This window comes from Rana temporaria, chromosome 1 (genome assembly GCF_905171775.1).
Source record: "Rana temporaria chromosome 1, aRanTem1.1, whole genome shotgun sequence".
Taxonomy (NCBI): Eukaryota; Metazoa; Chordata; class Amphibia; order Anura; family Ranidae; genus Rana; species Rana temporaria.
The window spans coordinates 446,661,315-446,677,899 of record NC_053489.1 but is presented as its reverse complement, the minus strand read 5'-3'; the positions used below and the strand labels follow the sequence as shown (position 1 = coordinate 446,677,899).

At 39.3% G+C, this 16,585-nt stretch overlaps 1 protein-coding gene across 1 annotated transcript in view; it reads right to left on the bottom strand.

Moving 5' to 3' along the window:
• LOC120932084 (mucin-16-like) overlaps nucleotides 1–8,949 on the bottom strand; it is a 59,409-nt gene extending 50,460 nt beyond the window's left edge. The window contains exon 1 of the mRNA XM_040344215.1: nucleotides 45–8,949. Within this exon, the coding sequence (XP_040200149.1) occupies nucleotides 45–8,949 (8,905 nt within the window). The remainder of the gene's footprint in view (nucleotides 1–44) is intronic.
• Between the last annotated feature and the right edge of the window lie 7,636 nt (nucleotides 8,950–16,585).

Below are 16,585 nucleotides of genomic sequence, written 5' to 3'. Positions count from 1 at the left end.
TTGTGGCAATGGGCTCTGTTGTTGGAATCCTGTTGTTGCTGTACTAGTCTCCAATGTAGTAATTTGTTCTGTTAATTGCAAGGATGTTGCTTCATTCAGTGTAGTCTCTGGGTATTTCATTGTTGGTGGTAATAAAGTTGTGATTATTTCTGTGTTAATTGAAGCTGTTGTTGGTGGTTTTGCATTTGTTGTGGTTTCTAATGTTTTTGTTTTTGGTGGCATTGTTGTTGTGGTTGTTATAACTGCTGTAGCTGTTGATTCTGTTGACGATAGCAATGCCGATGTAGTTTGCTGTACTGTAGTTAATTTTTCAGTTAATGCTTGTGGTGTTGTAAAAGATGTTGTCTTTGTTTCAGTTACCGAGGGTTTAAATGTTGACAATGCTGATGTGCTTGTCTCTTCTGCAGTGGTTTCTAAAGTTAATGATGACATTCCTGTTGTGGCAATGGGCTCTGTTGTTGGGATCACTGTTGTTGCTGTACTAGTCTCCAATGTAGTAATTTTTTCTGTTGATGCCAAGGATGTTGCGTCATTAAGTGTTGTCTCTGGGTATTTCGTTGTTGGTGGTAATAAAGTTGTGATTACTTCTGTGTCAATTGAAGCTGTTGTTGGTGTTTTTGCGTTTGTGGTAATTTCTAGTGTTTTTGTTGTTGGTGGGATTCTTGTTGTGGTTGTTATCTCTGCTGTAGCTGTTGATTCTGTCGACGATAGCAATGCTGATGTAGTTTGATGTACTGTAGTAAATGTTTCAGCTAATGCTTGTGGTGTTGTAAAAGATGACATTCCTGTTGTGGCAATGGACTCTGTTGTTGGAATCACTATTGTTGCTGTACTAGTCTCCAATGTAGTAATTTCTTCTGTTGATGCCAAGGATGTTGCTTCATTCAGTGTAGTCTCTGGGTATTTTGTTGTTGGTGGTAATAAAGTTGTGATTATTTCTGTGTTAATTGAAGCTGTTGTTGGTGGTTTTGCTTTTGCTGTAGTTTCTAGTGTTTTTGTTGTTGGTGGGCTTGATGTTATGGTTGTTATCTCTGCTGTAGCTGTTGATTCTGTCGACGATAGCAATGCTGATGTAGTTTGTTGTACTGTAGTAAATTTTTCGGTCAATCCTCGTGGTGTTGTAAAAGATGTTGTCTTTGTTTCAGTTACCCAGGGTTTAAATGTTGACAATGCTGATGAGCTTGTCTCTTCTGCAGTGGTTTCTGATGTTAATGATGACATTCCTGTTGTGGCAATGGGCTCTGTTATTGGGATCACTGTTGTTGCTGTACTAGTCTCCAATGTAGTAATTTTTTCTGTTGATGCCAAGGATGTTGCTTCATTCAGTGTAGTCTCTTGGTATTTCGTTGTTGGTGGTAATAAAGTTGTGATTGTTTCTGTGTTAATTGAAGCTATTGTTGGTGGTTTTGAGTTTGTTGTAGTTTCTAGTGTTTTTGCTGTTGGTGGGATTGTTGTTGTGGTCATTATCTCTGCTGTAGCTGTTGATTCTTTCGACAATAGCAATGCTGATGTAGTTTGCTGTACTGTAGTAAATTTTTCGGTTAATGCTTGTGGTGTTGTAAAAAATGTTGTCTTTGTTTCAGTTACCGAGGGTTTAAATGTTGACAATGCTGATGAGCTTGTCTCTTCTGCAGTGGTTTCTGATGTTAATGATGACATTCCTGTTGTGGCAATGGACTCTGTTGTTGGAATCACTGTTGTTGCTGTACTAGTCTCCAATGTAGTAATTTTTTCTGTCGATGCCAAGGATGTTGCTTCATTCAGTGTAGTCTCTGGGTATTTCGTTGTTGGTGGTAATAAAGTTGTGATTATTTCTGTGTTAATTGAAGCTGTTGTTGGTGGTTTTGCTTTTGCTGTAGTTTCTAGTGTTTTTGTTGTTGGTGGGATTGTTGTTGTGGTTGTTATGTCTGCTGTAGCTGTTGATTCTGTCGACGATAGCAATGCCGATGTAGTTTGCTGTACTGTAGTAAATTTTTGGGTTAATGCTTGTGGTGTTGTAAAAGATGTTGTCTTTGTTTCAGTTACCAAGGGTTTAAATGTTGACAATGCTGATGAGCTTGTCTCTTCTTCAGTGGTTTCTGATGTTAATGATGAGATTCCTGTTGTGGCAATGGGCTCTGTTGTTGGAATCCCTGTTGTTGCTGTACTAGTCTCCAATGTAGTAATTTGTTCTGTTAATTGCAAGGATGTTGCTTCATTCAGTGTAGTCTCTGGGTATTTCATTGTTGGTGGTAATAAAGTTGTGATTATTTCTGTGTTAATTGAAGCTGTTGTTGGTGGTTTTGCATTTGTTGTGGTTTCTAATGTTTTTGTTTTTGGTGGCATTGTTGTTGTGGTTGTTATAACTGCTGTAGCTGTTGATTCTGTTGACGATAGCAATGCCGATGTAGTTTGCTGTACTGTAGTTAATTTTTCAGTTAATGCTTGTGGTGTTGTAAAAGATGTTGTCTTTGTTTCAGTTACCGAGGGTTTAAATGTTGACAATGCTGATGTGCTTGTCTCTTCTGCAGTGGTTTCTAAAGTTAATGATGACATTCCTGTTGTGGCAATGGGCTCTGTTGTTGGGATCACTGTTGTTGCTGTACTAGTCTCCAATGTAGTAATTTTTTCTGTTGATGCCAAGGATGTTGCGTCATTAAGTGTTGTCTCTGGGTATTTCGTTGTTGGTGGTAATAAAGTTGTGATTACTTCTGTGTCAATTGAAGCTGTTGTTGGTGTTTTTGCGTTTGTGGTAATTTCTAGTGTTTTTGTTGTTGGTGGGATTCTTGTTGTGGTTGTTATCTCTGCTGTAGCTGTTGATTCTGTCGACGATAGCAATGCTGATGTAGTTTGATGTACTGTAGTAAATGTTTCAGCTAATGCTTGTGGTGTTGTAAAATATGACATTCCTGTTGTGGCAATGGACTCTGTTGTTGGAATCACTATTGTTGCTGTACTAGTCTCCAATGTAGTAATTTCTTCTGTTGATGCCAAGGATGTTGCTTCATTCAGTGTAGTCTCTGGGTATTTTGTTGTTGGTGGTAATAAAGTTGTGATTATTTCTGTGTTAATTGAAGCTGTTGTTGGTGGTTTTGCTTTTGCTGTAGTTTCTAGTGTTTTTGTTGTTGGTGGGCTTGATGTTATGGTTGTTATCTCTGCTGTAGCTGTTGATTCTGTCGACGATAGCAATGCTGATGTAGTTTGTTGTACTGTAGTAAATTTTTCGGTCAATCCTCGTGGTGTTGTAAAAGATGTTGTCTTTGTTTCAGTTACCCAGGGTTTAAATGTTGACAATGCTGATGAGCTTGTCTCTTCTGCAGTGGTTTCTGATGTTAATGATGACATTCCTGTTGTGGCAATGGGCTCTGTTATTGGGATCACTGTTGCTGCTGTACTAGTCTCCAATGTAGTAATTTTTTCTCTTGATGCCAAGGATGTTGCTTCATTCAGTGTAGTCTCTTGGTATTTTGTTGTTGGTGGTAATAAAGTTGTGATTGTTTCTGTGTTAATTGAAGCTATTGTTGGTGGTTTTGCGTTTGTTGTAGTTTCTAGTGTTTTTGTTGTTGGTGGGATTGTTGTTGTGGTCATTATCTCTGCTGTAGCTGTTGATTCTTTCGACAATAGCAATGCTGATGTAGTTTGCTGTACTGTAGTAAATTTTTCGGTTAATGCTTGTGGTGTTGTAAAAAATGTTGTCTTTGTTTCAGTTTCCGTGGGTTTAAATGTTGACAATGCTGATGAGCTTGTCTCTTCTGCAGTGGTTTCTAATGTTAATGATGAAATTCCTGTTGTGGCAATGGACTCTGTTGTTGGAATCACTGTTGTTGCTGTACTAGTCTCCAATGTAGTAATTTTTTCTGTCGATGCCAAGGATGTTGCTTCATTCAGTGTAGTCTCTGGGTATTTCATTGTTGGTGGTAATAAAGTTGTGATTATTTCTGTGTTAATTGAAGCTGTTGTTGGTGGTTTTGCATTTGTTGAAGTTTCTAATGTTTTTGTTTTTGGTGGGATTGTTGTTGTGGTTGTTATGTCTGCTCCAGCTGTTGATTCTGTTGACGATAGCAATGCCGATGTAGTTTGCTGTACTGTAGTTAATTTTTCAGTTAATGCTTGTGGTGTTGTAAAATATGTTGTCTTTGTTTCAGTTACCGAGGGTTTAAATGTTGACAATGCTGATGTGCTTGTCTCTTCTGCAGTGGTTTCTAAAGTTAATGATGACATTCCTGTTGTGGCAATGGGCTCTGTTTTTGGGATCACTGTTGTTGCTGTACTAGGCTCCAATGTAGTAATTTTTTCTGTTGATGCCAAGGCTGTTGCTTCATTCAGTGTAGTCTCTGGGTATTTCGTTGTTGGTGGTAATAAAGTTGTGATTATTTCTGTGTTAATTGAAGCTGTTGTTGGTGGTTTTGCTTTTGCTGTAGTTTCTAGTGTTTTTGTTGTTGGTGGGATTGTTGTTGTGGTTGTTATGTCTGCTGTAGCTGTTGATTCTGTTGACGATAGCAATGCCGATGTAGTTTGCTGTACTGTAGTACATTTTTGGGTTAATGCTTGTGGTGTTGTAAAAGATGTTGTCTTTGTTTCAGTTACCAAGGGTTTAAATGTTGACATTGCTGATGAGCTTGTCTCTTCTTCAGTGGTTTCTAAAGTTAATAATGAGATTCCTGTTGTGGCAATGAGCTCTGTTGTTGGAATCGCTGTTGTTGCTGTACTAGTCTCCAATGTAGTAATTTGTTCTGTTGATTCCAAGGATGTTGCTTCATTCAGTGTAGTCTCTGGGTATTTCAGTGTTGGTGGTAATAAAGTTGTGACTATTTCTGTGTTAATTGAAGCTGTTGTTGGTGGTTTTGCATTTGTTGAAGTTTCTAATGTTTTTGTTTTTGGTGGGATTGTTGTTGTGGTTGTTATGTCTGCTGCAGCTGTTGATTCTGTTGACGATAGCAATGCCGATGTAGTTTGCTGTACTGTAGTTAATTTTTCAGTTAATGCTTGTGGTGTTGTAAAAGATGTTGTCTTTGTTTCAGTTACCGAGGGTTTAAATGTTGACAATGCTGATGAGCTTGTCTCTTCTGCAGTGGTTTCTAATGTTAATGATGAAATTCCTGTTGTGGCAATGGACTCTGTTGTTGGAATCACTGTTGTTGCTGTACTAGTCTCCAATGTAGTAATTTTTTCTGTCGATGCCAAGGATGTTGCTTCATTCAGTGTAGTCTCTGGGTATTTCATTGTTGGTGGTAATAAAGTTGTGATTATTTCTGTGTTAATTGAAGCTGTTGTTGGTGGTTTTGCATTTGTTGAAGTTTCTAATGTTTTTGTTTTTGGTGGGATTGTTGTTGTGGTTGTTATGTCTGCTCCAGCTGTTGATTCTGTTGACGATAGCAATGCCGATGTAGTTTGCTGTACTGTAGTTAATTTTTCAGTTAATGCTTGTGGTGTTGTAAAATATGTTGTCTTTGTTTCAGTTACCGAGGGTTTAAATGTTGACAATGCTGATGTGCTTGTCTCTTCTGCAGTGGTTTCTAAAGTTAATGATGACATTCCTGTTGTGGCAATGGGCTCTGTTTTTGGGATCACTGTTGTTGCTGTACTAGGCTCCAATGTAGTAATTTTTTCTGTTGATGCCAAGGCTGTTGCTTCATTCAGTGTAGTCTCTGGGTATTTCGTTGTTGGTGGTAATAAAGTTGTGATTATTTCTGTGTTAATTGAAGCTGTTGTTGGTGGTTTTGCTTTCGCTGTAGTTTCTAGTGTTTTTGTTGTTGGTGGGATTGTTGTTGTGGTTGTTATGTCTGCTGTAGCTGTTGATTCTGTTGACGATAGCAATGCCGATGTAGTTTGCTGTACTGTAGTAAATTTTTGGGTTAATGCTTGTGGTGTTGTAAAAGATGTTGTCTTTGTTTCAGTTACCAAGGGTTTAAATGTTGACATTGCTGATGAGCTTGTCTCTTCTTCAGTGGTTTCTAAAGTTAATAATGAGATTCCTGTTGTGGCAATGAGCTCTGTTGTTGGAATCGCTGTTGTTGCTGTACTAGTCTCCAATGTAGTAATTTGTTCTGTTGATTCCAAGGATGTTGCTTCATTCAGTGTAGTCTCTGGGTATTTCAGTGTTGGTGGTAATAAAGTTGTGACTATTTCTGTGTTAATTGAAGCTGTTGTTGGTGGTTTTGCATTTGTTGAAGTTTCTAATGTTTTTGTTTTTGGTGGGATTGTTGTTGTGGTTGTTATGTCTGCTGCAGCTGTTGATTCTGTTGACGATAGCAATGCCGATGTAGTTTGCTGTACTGTAGTTAATTTTTCAGTTAATGCTTGTGGTGTTGTAAAAGATGTTGTCTTTGTTTCAGTTACCGAGGGTTTAAATGTTGACAATGCTGATGAGCTTGTCTCTTCTGCAGTGGTTTCTAATGTTAATGATGAAATTCCTGTTGTGGCAATGGACTCTGTTGTTGGAATCACTGTTGTTGCTGTACTAGTCTCCAATGTAGTAATTTTTTCTGTCGATGCCAAGGATGTTGCTTCATTCAGTGTAGTCTCTGGGTATTTCATTGTTGGTGGTAATAAAGTTGTGATTATTTCTGTGTTAATTGAAGCTGTTGTTGGTGGTTTTGCATTTGTTGAAGTTTCTAATGTTTTTGTTTTTGGTGGGATTGTTGTTGTGGTTGTTATGTCTGCTCCAGCTGTTGATTCTGTTGACGATAGCAATGCCGATGTAGTTTGCTGTACTGTAGTTAATTTTTCAGTTAATGCTTGTGGTGTTGTAAAATATGTTGTCTTTGTTTCAGTTACCGAGGGTTTAAATGTTGACAATGCTGATGTGCTTGTCTCTTCTGCAGTGGTTTCTAAAGTTAATGATGACATTCCTGTTGTGGCAATGGGCTCTGTTTTTGGGATCACTGTTGTTGCTGTACTAGGCTCCAATGTAGTAATTTTTTCTGTTGATGCCAAGGCTGTTGCTTCATTCAGTGTAGTCTCTGGGTATTTCGTTGTTGGTGGTAATAAAGTTGTGATTATTTCTGTGTTAATTGAAGCTGTTGTTGGTGGTTTTGCTTTCGCTGTAGTTTCTAGTGTTTTTGTTGTTGGTGGGATTGTTGTTGTGGTTGTTATGTCTGCTGTAGCTGTTGATTCTGTTGACGATAGCAATGCCGATGTAGTTTGCTGTACTGTAGTAAATTTTTGGGTTAATGCTTGTGGTGTTGTAAAAGATGTTGTCTTTGTTTCAGTTACCAAGGGTTTAAATGTTGACATTGCTGATGAGCTTGTCTCTTCTTCAGTGGTTTCTAAAGTTAATAATGAGATTCCTGTTGTGGCAATGAGCTCTGTTGTTGGAATCGCTGTTGTTGCTGTACTAGTCTCCAATGTAGTAATTTGTTCTGTTGATTCCAAGGATGTTGCTTCATTCAGTGTAGTCTCTGGGTATTTCAGTGTTGGTGGTAATAAAGTTGTGACTATTTCTGTGTTAATTGAAGCTGTTGTTGGTGGTTTTGCATTTGTTGAAGTTTCTAATGTTTTTGTTTTTGGTGGGATTGTTGTTGTGGTTGTTATGTCTGCTGCAGCTGTTGATTCTGTTGACGATAGCAATGCCGATGTAGTTTGCTGTACTGTAGTTAATTTTTCAGTTAATGCTTGTGGTGTTGTAAAAGATGTTGTCTTTGTTTCAGTTACCGAGGGTTTAAATGTTGACAATGCTGATGTGCTTGTCTCTTCTTCAGTGGTTTCTAAAGTTAATGATGACATTCCTGTTGTGGCAATGGGCTCTGTTGTTGGAATCACTGTTGTTGCTGTACTAGGCTCCAATGTAGTCATTTTTTCTGTTGATGCCAAGGATGTTGCTTCATTCAGTGTTGTTTCTGGGTATTTTGTTGTTGGTGGTAATAAAGTTGTGGTTATTTCTGTGTTAATTAAAGCTATTGTTGGTGGTTTTGCGTTTGTTGTAGTTTCTAGTGTTTTTGTTGTTGGTGGGATTGTTGTTGTGGTTGTTATCTCTGCTGTAGCTGTTGATTCTGTCGACAATATCAATGTTGATGTAGTTTTTTGTACTGTAGTCAATATTTCAGTTAATGCTAGTGGGGTTGTAAAATACATTTTCTTTGTTTCGGTTACCAATTGATTAATTGTTGGCAATGCAGATGTTGTGCTTGTTTCTTCTGCTGTGGTTTCTGTTGTTAATGATAACATTCCTGTTGTGGCAATGGGCTCTCTTGTTGTTGGAACCACTGTTGTTGCTGTACTTGTTTCCAATGTAGTAATTTTTTCTGTTGATGCCAAGGATGTTGCTTTGTTAAGTGTCGTCACTGCAATTGTTGTAGTGTCCAGGGTTTTTGTTGTTGGTGGAATGTCTGCTGTAGTTGGCGATTGTGCTGATGATAGTAACATTGATCCCGTAGTTGCATTTACTTTAGCCAGTGTTTCAGTTAATGCTGGTGGTGTTGTCGATGATGTAATTTTTGTTGCAGTTACCAAGAGTTTTGATGTTGGTAATGCTGATGTTGTGCTTGTCTCTTCTGAAATGGTTTCTGTTGTCAAAGATGTTATTGCTAATGTAATAATGGGCTCTGTTGTTGTTGGAACGTCTGTGGTTGCTGTACTAGTCTTCATTGTAGGTAACATCAATGTTGTTGGACTTGTCTCTGCTATAATTGATGTTTCTGATTTTAATTCTGAAGTTGCAAATGATTTGCTTGTCGACTGCTGTGTTAATACTGTGGTAGTTTCCACTGCAGAACTTTGTTCAGTTAATGCTAAAGATTTTGTTTCTGTTGTACTGTCTCTGGATGTTGTTTCTGGGTGTGATTTTGTTAGTGGCTCTGTTGATGGAGTTGTTGTCTCTGTTGGTGTCTCCAGTGTTTTTGCTGATGGTAAAAATGGAGTTGTTGCACTTTTTTCTTGTGTTGTTTTCTGTGTCAAATATATTGTATTATCTTCTATTGTTGTTGTTATTTCACCAGCTGCTGGTGGTTCTGTTAAAGATGTTCCTGTCATGACTTTAACTGCAGTTATTGCTATGTTAAATTTAAAAGAGAGAAGAAAACCATAAATAGACCATTTATGTTTGTTAAACAGACAATATGAGCTAAAAAAAATACTTAAAAATAGTTGATAAAGTTTTAAATATTTTTGATGTTTGATATGTGTAGCTTTTTTTTTTTTTTTTAATGCATCATCTCACTTTTATAGTTTATCTGTGTGTCAATGTATGACTTATGTAGCAAGATCAGACAACAAATGTACATTTCATAGCAACCTTTAATGTATGAATCATATGTTTATTTAAAAAGAAAAAACCTTGTTCATGTTTGGTTGATAAATAATCACTATTTTGTTACTGTTGGTAATAATTTCTCACTTATGCTGTAAGTTTTCCTTTGTATAAAAGTGCAATGGACTTCCTTCTGTAAACACATTTTACAAAACAGATAGTCAAACGTCTCTAAAAAATTTGCTATATCATCGCTTTTCTCTCTATTAATCTACCATATTCTTGGAAATACAGTGCCCTTGTCCATGAAAATATCATGTTTGCATTCAATCATCACTATATTCATTCACTGAAAAATCTCAGCTTTGCAGTTTTGAAATGGCAAATATTTATATTTCCTACATACATCAAACAGTTACTGAGATTGGTTGCTAAAGGTCATATAAAGCACTCATATCTATTTTCCTTCGATTCAGAAACATAAAGGCTTTTGCATTTGGAGGTGTACAGGACGCCGTGGCTGGGTCCTGAAAGGATGTTATATTTCCCCTCTGTGGTCCTTTTAAGGGAACAGAAAGGGTTAACACACCTGTCTAAGGAAGTGGTTTAAAGCAAAGACAGGAAGTGATAGGGGAGTGAAGGAGCATAGTGGAGGCTGTGCATGGTGAATGGTGGACATGGAAAAGCTGTGAAAAGCTGTAAAAGCACTTGGCAGTGCCCTGCCTGAAAGCCTGCTACTGGGAAACTTACCTACAAGGACTGTTTAACTGCGATAGCAGTTCTGAGCTGTACAAGTCGGTGAGACTGTTATTTCTTTTGTTTTTGCTGCTGTGAAGCCATTTAAGTTTAATAATCCTCAGTTTTTGATTTGAAAGCCTGTGTCCTGTGATCAAGCTGGTTCCCCGAACTTTACAAAGGGTTAATCTAAGATTTGTCAAATGTGCCAGACTTTCCATATTAAAGGGGTTGTAAAGGTACAATTTTTTTTCCCTAAATAGCTTCCTTTACCTCAGTGCAGTCCTCCTTCACTTACCTCATCCTTCGATTTTGCTTTTAAATGCCCTTATTTCTTCTGAGAAATTCCCACTTCCTATTCTTATGTCTGTAACTCCACACAGTAATGCAAGGCTTTCTCCCTGGTGTGGAGTGTCGTGCTCGCCCCCTCCCTTGGATTACAGGAGAGTCAGGACACTCTCTACGTTGCAGATAGAGAAAGGAGCTGTGTGTTAGTGGTCATCCTGACAGGAGTCATCCTGACTCTCCTGTAGTCCAAGGGAGGGGGCGAGCATGACACTCCACACCAGGGAGAAAGCCTCTCATTACCCCTTTAGGAGCTTTCAAAATTAGCTCAGAAGACTTCCAAATGCTACAATAAGAGTTTCCAAGTGCTTTGTGAATAATTTGCTTGCCTCTCTGTGTTACGTTGGCGTAGCGCATATGAGATGCGCTACACCGGCAGAAATATGCGCCGATCTACGTGAATCTGGGCCAGTGTCTCTCCCTTCTTTAAAGGAAGAAGACTTATCCTCACTCAATGCACCAATTCTACATAAAGAAATTTTAGATACCATACATGCATTACCAAAAAACAAGTCACCTGGCACCGATGAATTCTCCTCAGAATATTACAGAGCATTTTCGCAAACCCTGGTCCCATATTTGGGTGTTTTGCTCGACAGCGATGCCTCCTCTGCCTCCTTTCCGGAGGAGAGTAATCAGCGCCTGGCGCCGTAATGCTGGACCGCAACATGGCGACCGCGCAATGACATCATCGCCCAGTGCCGCGTGCGTTCCAGCCTGGAACGCGGAAGTGCCGAGCGTCATTAGCACTCTTTTCAGCACACATGCCTCTCAGCCTTAAATAGAACAGTGTGTAATACACATGCTGTTCTATTATTGTCAGCTGTAGCCGGCCACACTACACCACTATGGGAACCATGCCACCCTGGATGCCTGCCTAAATGAAGCTTATGCAGACCAGGGCTGCTGCTGACCTACTGCAGACATTCATCCCTACAAACCGGATAAGTACTATAACTGCTCTAGTATTATTCAATTACTGAACCCTTTACAAAGTGCTGTAATTGGATCTGGTGTATTTAATAGTATGCTGCTGTTTAAGTTTAATTAGTATGCCCTCAGCTGATAACTCTGCAATATCTTAAAGGGATTTACACTGTCAAACCAACTGAGCTATATTTGCCTCTCCAACGCAAATACTACTTGCATACAGTATTCCCATATGCTACGTGCTTGACTTCTGTTGTTAAAAGTATACGGGCTTCCGCCCTAAAATATTGAACATGTTCGCTTTAACTTTTTATGCTAAGGGTTGAAGGTATTTTATACCTGCTCCCTTAGTGGCCTAATGTGTTCCTTTATGTTAAAGTGATATTATGTAGAGAACCCCCAAACTCCTGTTCTCTGATTGGAGTGACGACTGGGGTCCTGTACTGATAATCACATACATAAAGAAGTGCATTGGAATCTTTAATGCAGTTGTGCTCCTTGATCTTCATTGTAATTTTTCTATGCTAACGGTTGGAGGCATGTTGTAATACCTCCGCCCTTAGTAGCTCAACGCATTCCTATATGTGAGAGAGATGATGTAGTGAACCCCTGTTCTCTGATTGGAGTGACGCCTGGGGTCCAATACTGAAATCTCACATAACATTGGGAGGTGCATTGAATTCTTTCCTTAACCGCAGTTGTGGTTCACTCCCGTTCACCATAGTTTGTGACAAGGAGATGTTACAAGCCACTATTGTCACTTTGCCGAAGCCAGGCAAGAAATCAGATTCCCCCCAAAATTTCAGACCAATCTCACTCCTAAATACTGATTAAAAAAATTATGACAAAATCTTAGCTAATAGACTAGCCAAAATGACCCCCACTTTAGTGAAAGTAGATCAAGTAGGCTTTTTCAAGGGTAGACAAGCACCAGATGGCACAAGGCGGTTGTTCAACCTCCTGTACATAGTAGAAACTAAAAAAACACCCACAGCAATTTTGCATTAGACACAGAAAAAGCTTTTAATAGGGTCCACTGGGGATACCTCAAAGCGACCCTACAAAAGTTTGGTCTCCAGGGGACAATCCTGTTTGTATTAGCTCTATATTCTACTCCCTCAGCTCAGGTTTTTCGTCCAACACCCTCTCAGATAAATACTATATAACAAATGGGACCCGAGGATGTCCGTTATCTTATATCATTTTTACCTTAATGATGGAACCTTTGGCGGAGGCAATTAGAACCGATGGTAATATCTCAGGGATCAATGTTGCAAACCATATACATAAGATTGGTCTTTTTGCTGACGATGTGGTCCTAACTATCACAAATCCGGCTTCTTCCTTGGCTAGAGTATATACAGTATTGAAAAACTATAGTGCAGTCTCTTACTATAAATTGAATGTTACGAAATCTTGCTTATTACCTATCAACTTGTCAAAACAACAAATATTCCTTCTAAAAGAAAAGTACACATTTCAATGGATGACTGAAGCAATTTCTTATTTGGGCAATAAATTATCCTATCCAACATCTTCCATGTATGCAGCTAACTTTCCTGCCCTAATAGACACTGTCAAAAATGACTTACACCATATCGCCTCATACAAGCTCTCCTGGTTAGGCAGAATAGCTGCCCTGAAAATGACTCTCCTACCCAAACTAATTTATTATTTTAGAACCATCCCCATCTCTTTTCCCGAATCTTTTTTCAACCTTATAGATACATTTTTCAGACAGTTTATATGGAAAAGTAAAATGTCCAAAATACATTATTCAATTATCTAAAAACACAGGACTAATGGTGGGATGGGTTTCCCCAATATATGTAATTTTTACAGAGCATCCATTTTAGACCAAAGGAAGATCTGGTTCGATCCAGACTCCACTAAACTATGAGTTCAAATAGAAAAATCTATTCTACAAAATAGAGATCTCCCTTCCTTGCTACTAGTTAATTTAACAAACATACTGTCAGGTCACCTGTGGCCAGGTGACAAGTGCACCCCATTGGGGTCAGGGATTCACCACAGGGTAGTGAACCCTATAGCCGACTGCTGCAATCAGAGAGGAAGCGTGAGCTCAAGATTCCCCAGTGTGCAGAGTCTAACACCCAGCATGGTGTTCACCAGAGCCTCTGGTGGTGAGGATGGCCTTCGCTGCAGCTGGATACAGGTCGCGACCCCTGGGGTCCCCTAGGTCACGCTCCGCAGGGAGAGAGGGGAAGCAACAACCAGGACAAGCGATAGTGATGGGTAAGCCGAGGTCAGGGCAACAGGCAGACAAGGGTAACCGAGGGACAAGCAAAAGGTCAGGGAAACCGGCAAGCAGGAGTAGTCAGAGAGCCAAAATCGGTACACAGGAAGGTAAACTTAGCACACAGCAGACAGGAACTCAAGCTACAAACAAAGTTGAACAGCACTGCAGACTTGCAGTGCAACAGTTAATATAGACTTCCTGGTATGACCTGGGGTGAGACCATACAGGAAGGAGGGATGATAAAAGGCAGCCAGAACAGAGTCAGGCCTCTAATGAACACATGGAGACAGGTAAGCTGCCAGACTTTATTGCATATCCATGACACATACCTTTGATGTGTCCCATGTTTCCTTCCATTATGACAACACTCTCGGCTTGGGAAAAGCACCATCTGAGCTTGGCTCCCGAGTCAAAATCATATCAAGAAATTACAAATCTTTGAATCTATGAGTACCTAATCCCTAACCTTAATATACAGTCATGGCTAAAAGAGAATATACTTACCTATAGACATTTACTCCTAAAAGATCCTGCTACACACACTTACTCTAGGATTCAGATACAGCACTTCCAAACCAATCGGTCAACTACATCCTATAATCTACACTGTGGTGCGTGGAACTACTTGCTGTCGAACCACAATAGGCCTAAGGGCCTGTCCTGGTTCTACTCCCTTCTACAACACTAAAATCACTTTACTAAAACCTCCAGCATGACAAACTGGGAGAAAGACTTGGGTACCACTCATTCATCGGATGAGTGGAAGGAAGCAATAAAAGTTTGCTTTAGATACTCCCACTGCACCAACCATTGGGACCTCATGATGAAGATCCTACACAGATCCTATCTCACTCCATTGAGGTTGTCCCTAATTTTCCCCATGGAATCCAGTATCTCCTGGAGGCAATGTGGATCAAAGGGCAACATCTACCACATACTTTGGGCCTGCAAGCACATTCGCAGCTTCTGGTATGCGGTTTTCAATTAATTTCTTCTTTAACTGGCTTTTTTGTAAAACTAAATCCTCAATTGGCCCTTCTCACACTTACAATTAAAAACATTCCAACTCAATTCCGAAACATAGTTAACCATGTGCTAATTGCCGCCAGGCTAACAATTACTTCCAAAAGGAAATCCAGCTTGGTACCTAATACCACTGAAGTAATCCAAAGGGTTAACATGCAACACTCTTCTGGAAAACACTTCGCTGTCTCACTCGGTACTAACATTCAACAACCAATGGGCACCATGGACATCTAGATTCTCCAATTCAGTCTAAGTTCCTCAATGGAACTACTCTTGGGTCTTAAACTAGAGATACCCACCCAGCCTTGGTACAATGTTTTGTTCTTTTGTTTTCTATTTTGTTCTTATGTTCTCTATTTTCTTTGTTTATTGTTGTTTCAGGTTTCATTACACTGTACAAATATGGTATATTGTTAAATTTATTCTCTACTACAACAGTATATTAAGGATCATTTATAGATATATTTCCTTTTGACAACTATACACCTTCTCTGCACCGTGCCTACTAAGGGGGTTGTGGTATCCACATTCAGCAGTAGGATGCGCGGTCCCTTCTACTGATAACGGAGTATGCAGGTATGTTTTGTTATCACTTATGTCTTGTATCGATTTGTAACTTGTACTCTGTAAACCAATACTGTACTTCTGTTTTTCTCTATATATTAAAACTAAAAAAATAATTGAAAAGAAAATCTCTATGAAGTAAAGGGAATTTCACTCTTAGACAGTTGTCACTAGAACAGGTGGCCCCATAGAAAGATTACCCCTCACATATTGGGTAAGATATTGTTTGTTTATAGTTCGGATATCAAAATCCAAAAACAAAAGTTGAATAAATTGCAGCTTAACATTACATGGTAATATGGGATTTAACAGTTTGCAGAAGAAAGATAACATTGTTTGTGCTTTCAGTTGAGCTCACATAAAAAGAACAATCAACAGATATTCTGTGCTTCTGCAAGTGTTTTTAAAGCAATTTATTAAATCGTTGTTCTTGTGTTTAGATATGCTTTAAGGGTTAGGGTTGTGGCTAAAGGTTAACTTCACATGGTAATGTTTTAAAAATCTTGTTTATGAGTATAATTTACATGATGTCACAGTATAACACAGTGAGCTGTCAGGAAAAAAAAATAATTCAGGAAAATGTTGTGGGGAAAGGAGGAGAGCATTGTCATATGATCAAAGCAATAAGGGCCAGATTCACAAAGGAGATACGACGGAGTATCTCAGATACTCCGTCGTATCTCTTGTTCTATCAATGCGACTGATTCATAGAACCAGTTACGCATAGATAGCCAGAAGATCCGACAGGTGTAATTGTTTTACACTGTCGGATCTTAGGATGCAGTACCATTGCCGCCGCTGGGGGGAGTTTGCGTCGTAAACCAGCGTCGGGTATGCAAATTAGGAGTTACGGCGATCCACGAAGATTTTTCCCGTCGTTACGGCGTCGCTAGTGTTAGATTTCCGTCGCAAAGATAGGGCTGCTTTAACATGGTGTAAAAGTACTCCACCATGTTAAAGTATGCCTGTCTTTCCCGAGTCGCTTTTGATTTTTTTTTTTGATTTTTGATTTTTCCCGGCGTAAGTCTTTTTTTCACGTCGCGATTCACAAAACGTCGGCGCGTCATAATTTCGCGCAAAGCACTTCGGGAAATTTGCGACGGGAGCATGCGCAGTACGTCCGACGCGGGAGCGCACCTAATTTAAATGGTACCCGCCCCATTTGAATTGGGCCGCCTTGCGCCGGACGTGTTTACGATACACCGCCGCAAATTTCCAGGTAAGTGCTTTGTGGATCGGGCACTAAATCTGAAAAATTGCGGCGGTGTAACGTAAACCGGTTACGTTACGCTGCGCCCGCTCTACGTGAATCTGGCCCTAAGATCCAAGCAAGTTAAGCAAGTGAAACGCAAAGCCCATTTGTAAATCCCACAGCAGTGATTTAAGTGGGGTACACACTATAAGAAAATTGGGCGAACGATCATCCGATTTTCCTCATTGTGTCACAGCAAGCCGTAAGTGAGCAAGGAAATAATGTATGAAAATTATTTTATGACAAATGCTTTTTTTTGTTGTTTAATGTTTCTTATCATAATGTGCAGTCTTTCATTTCTGATTTT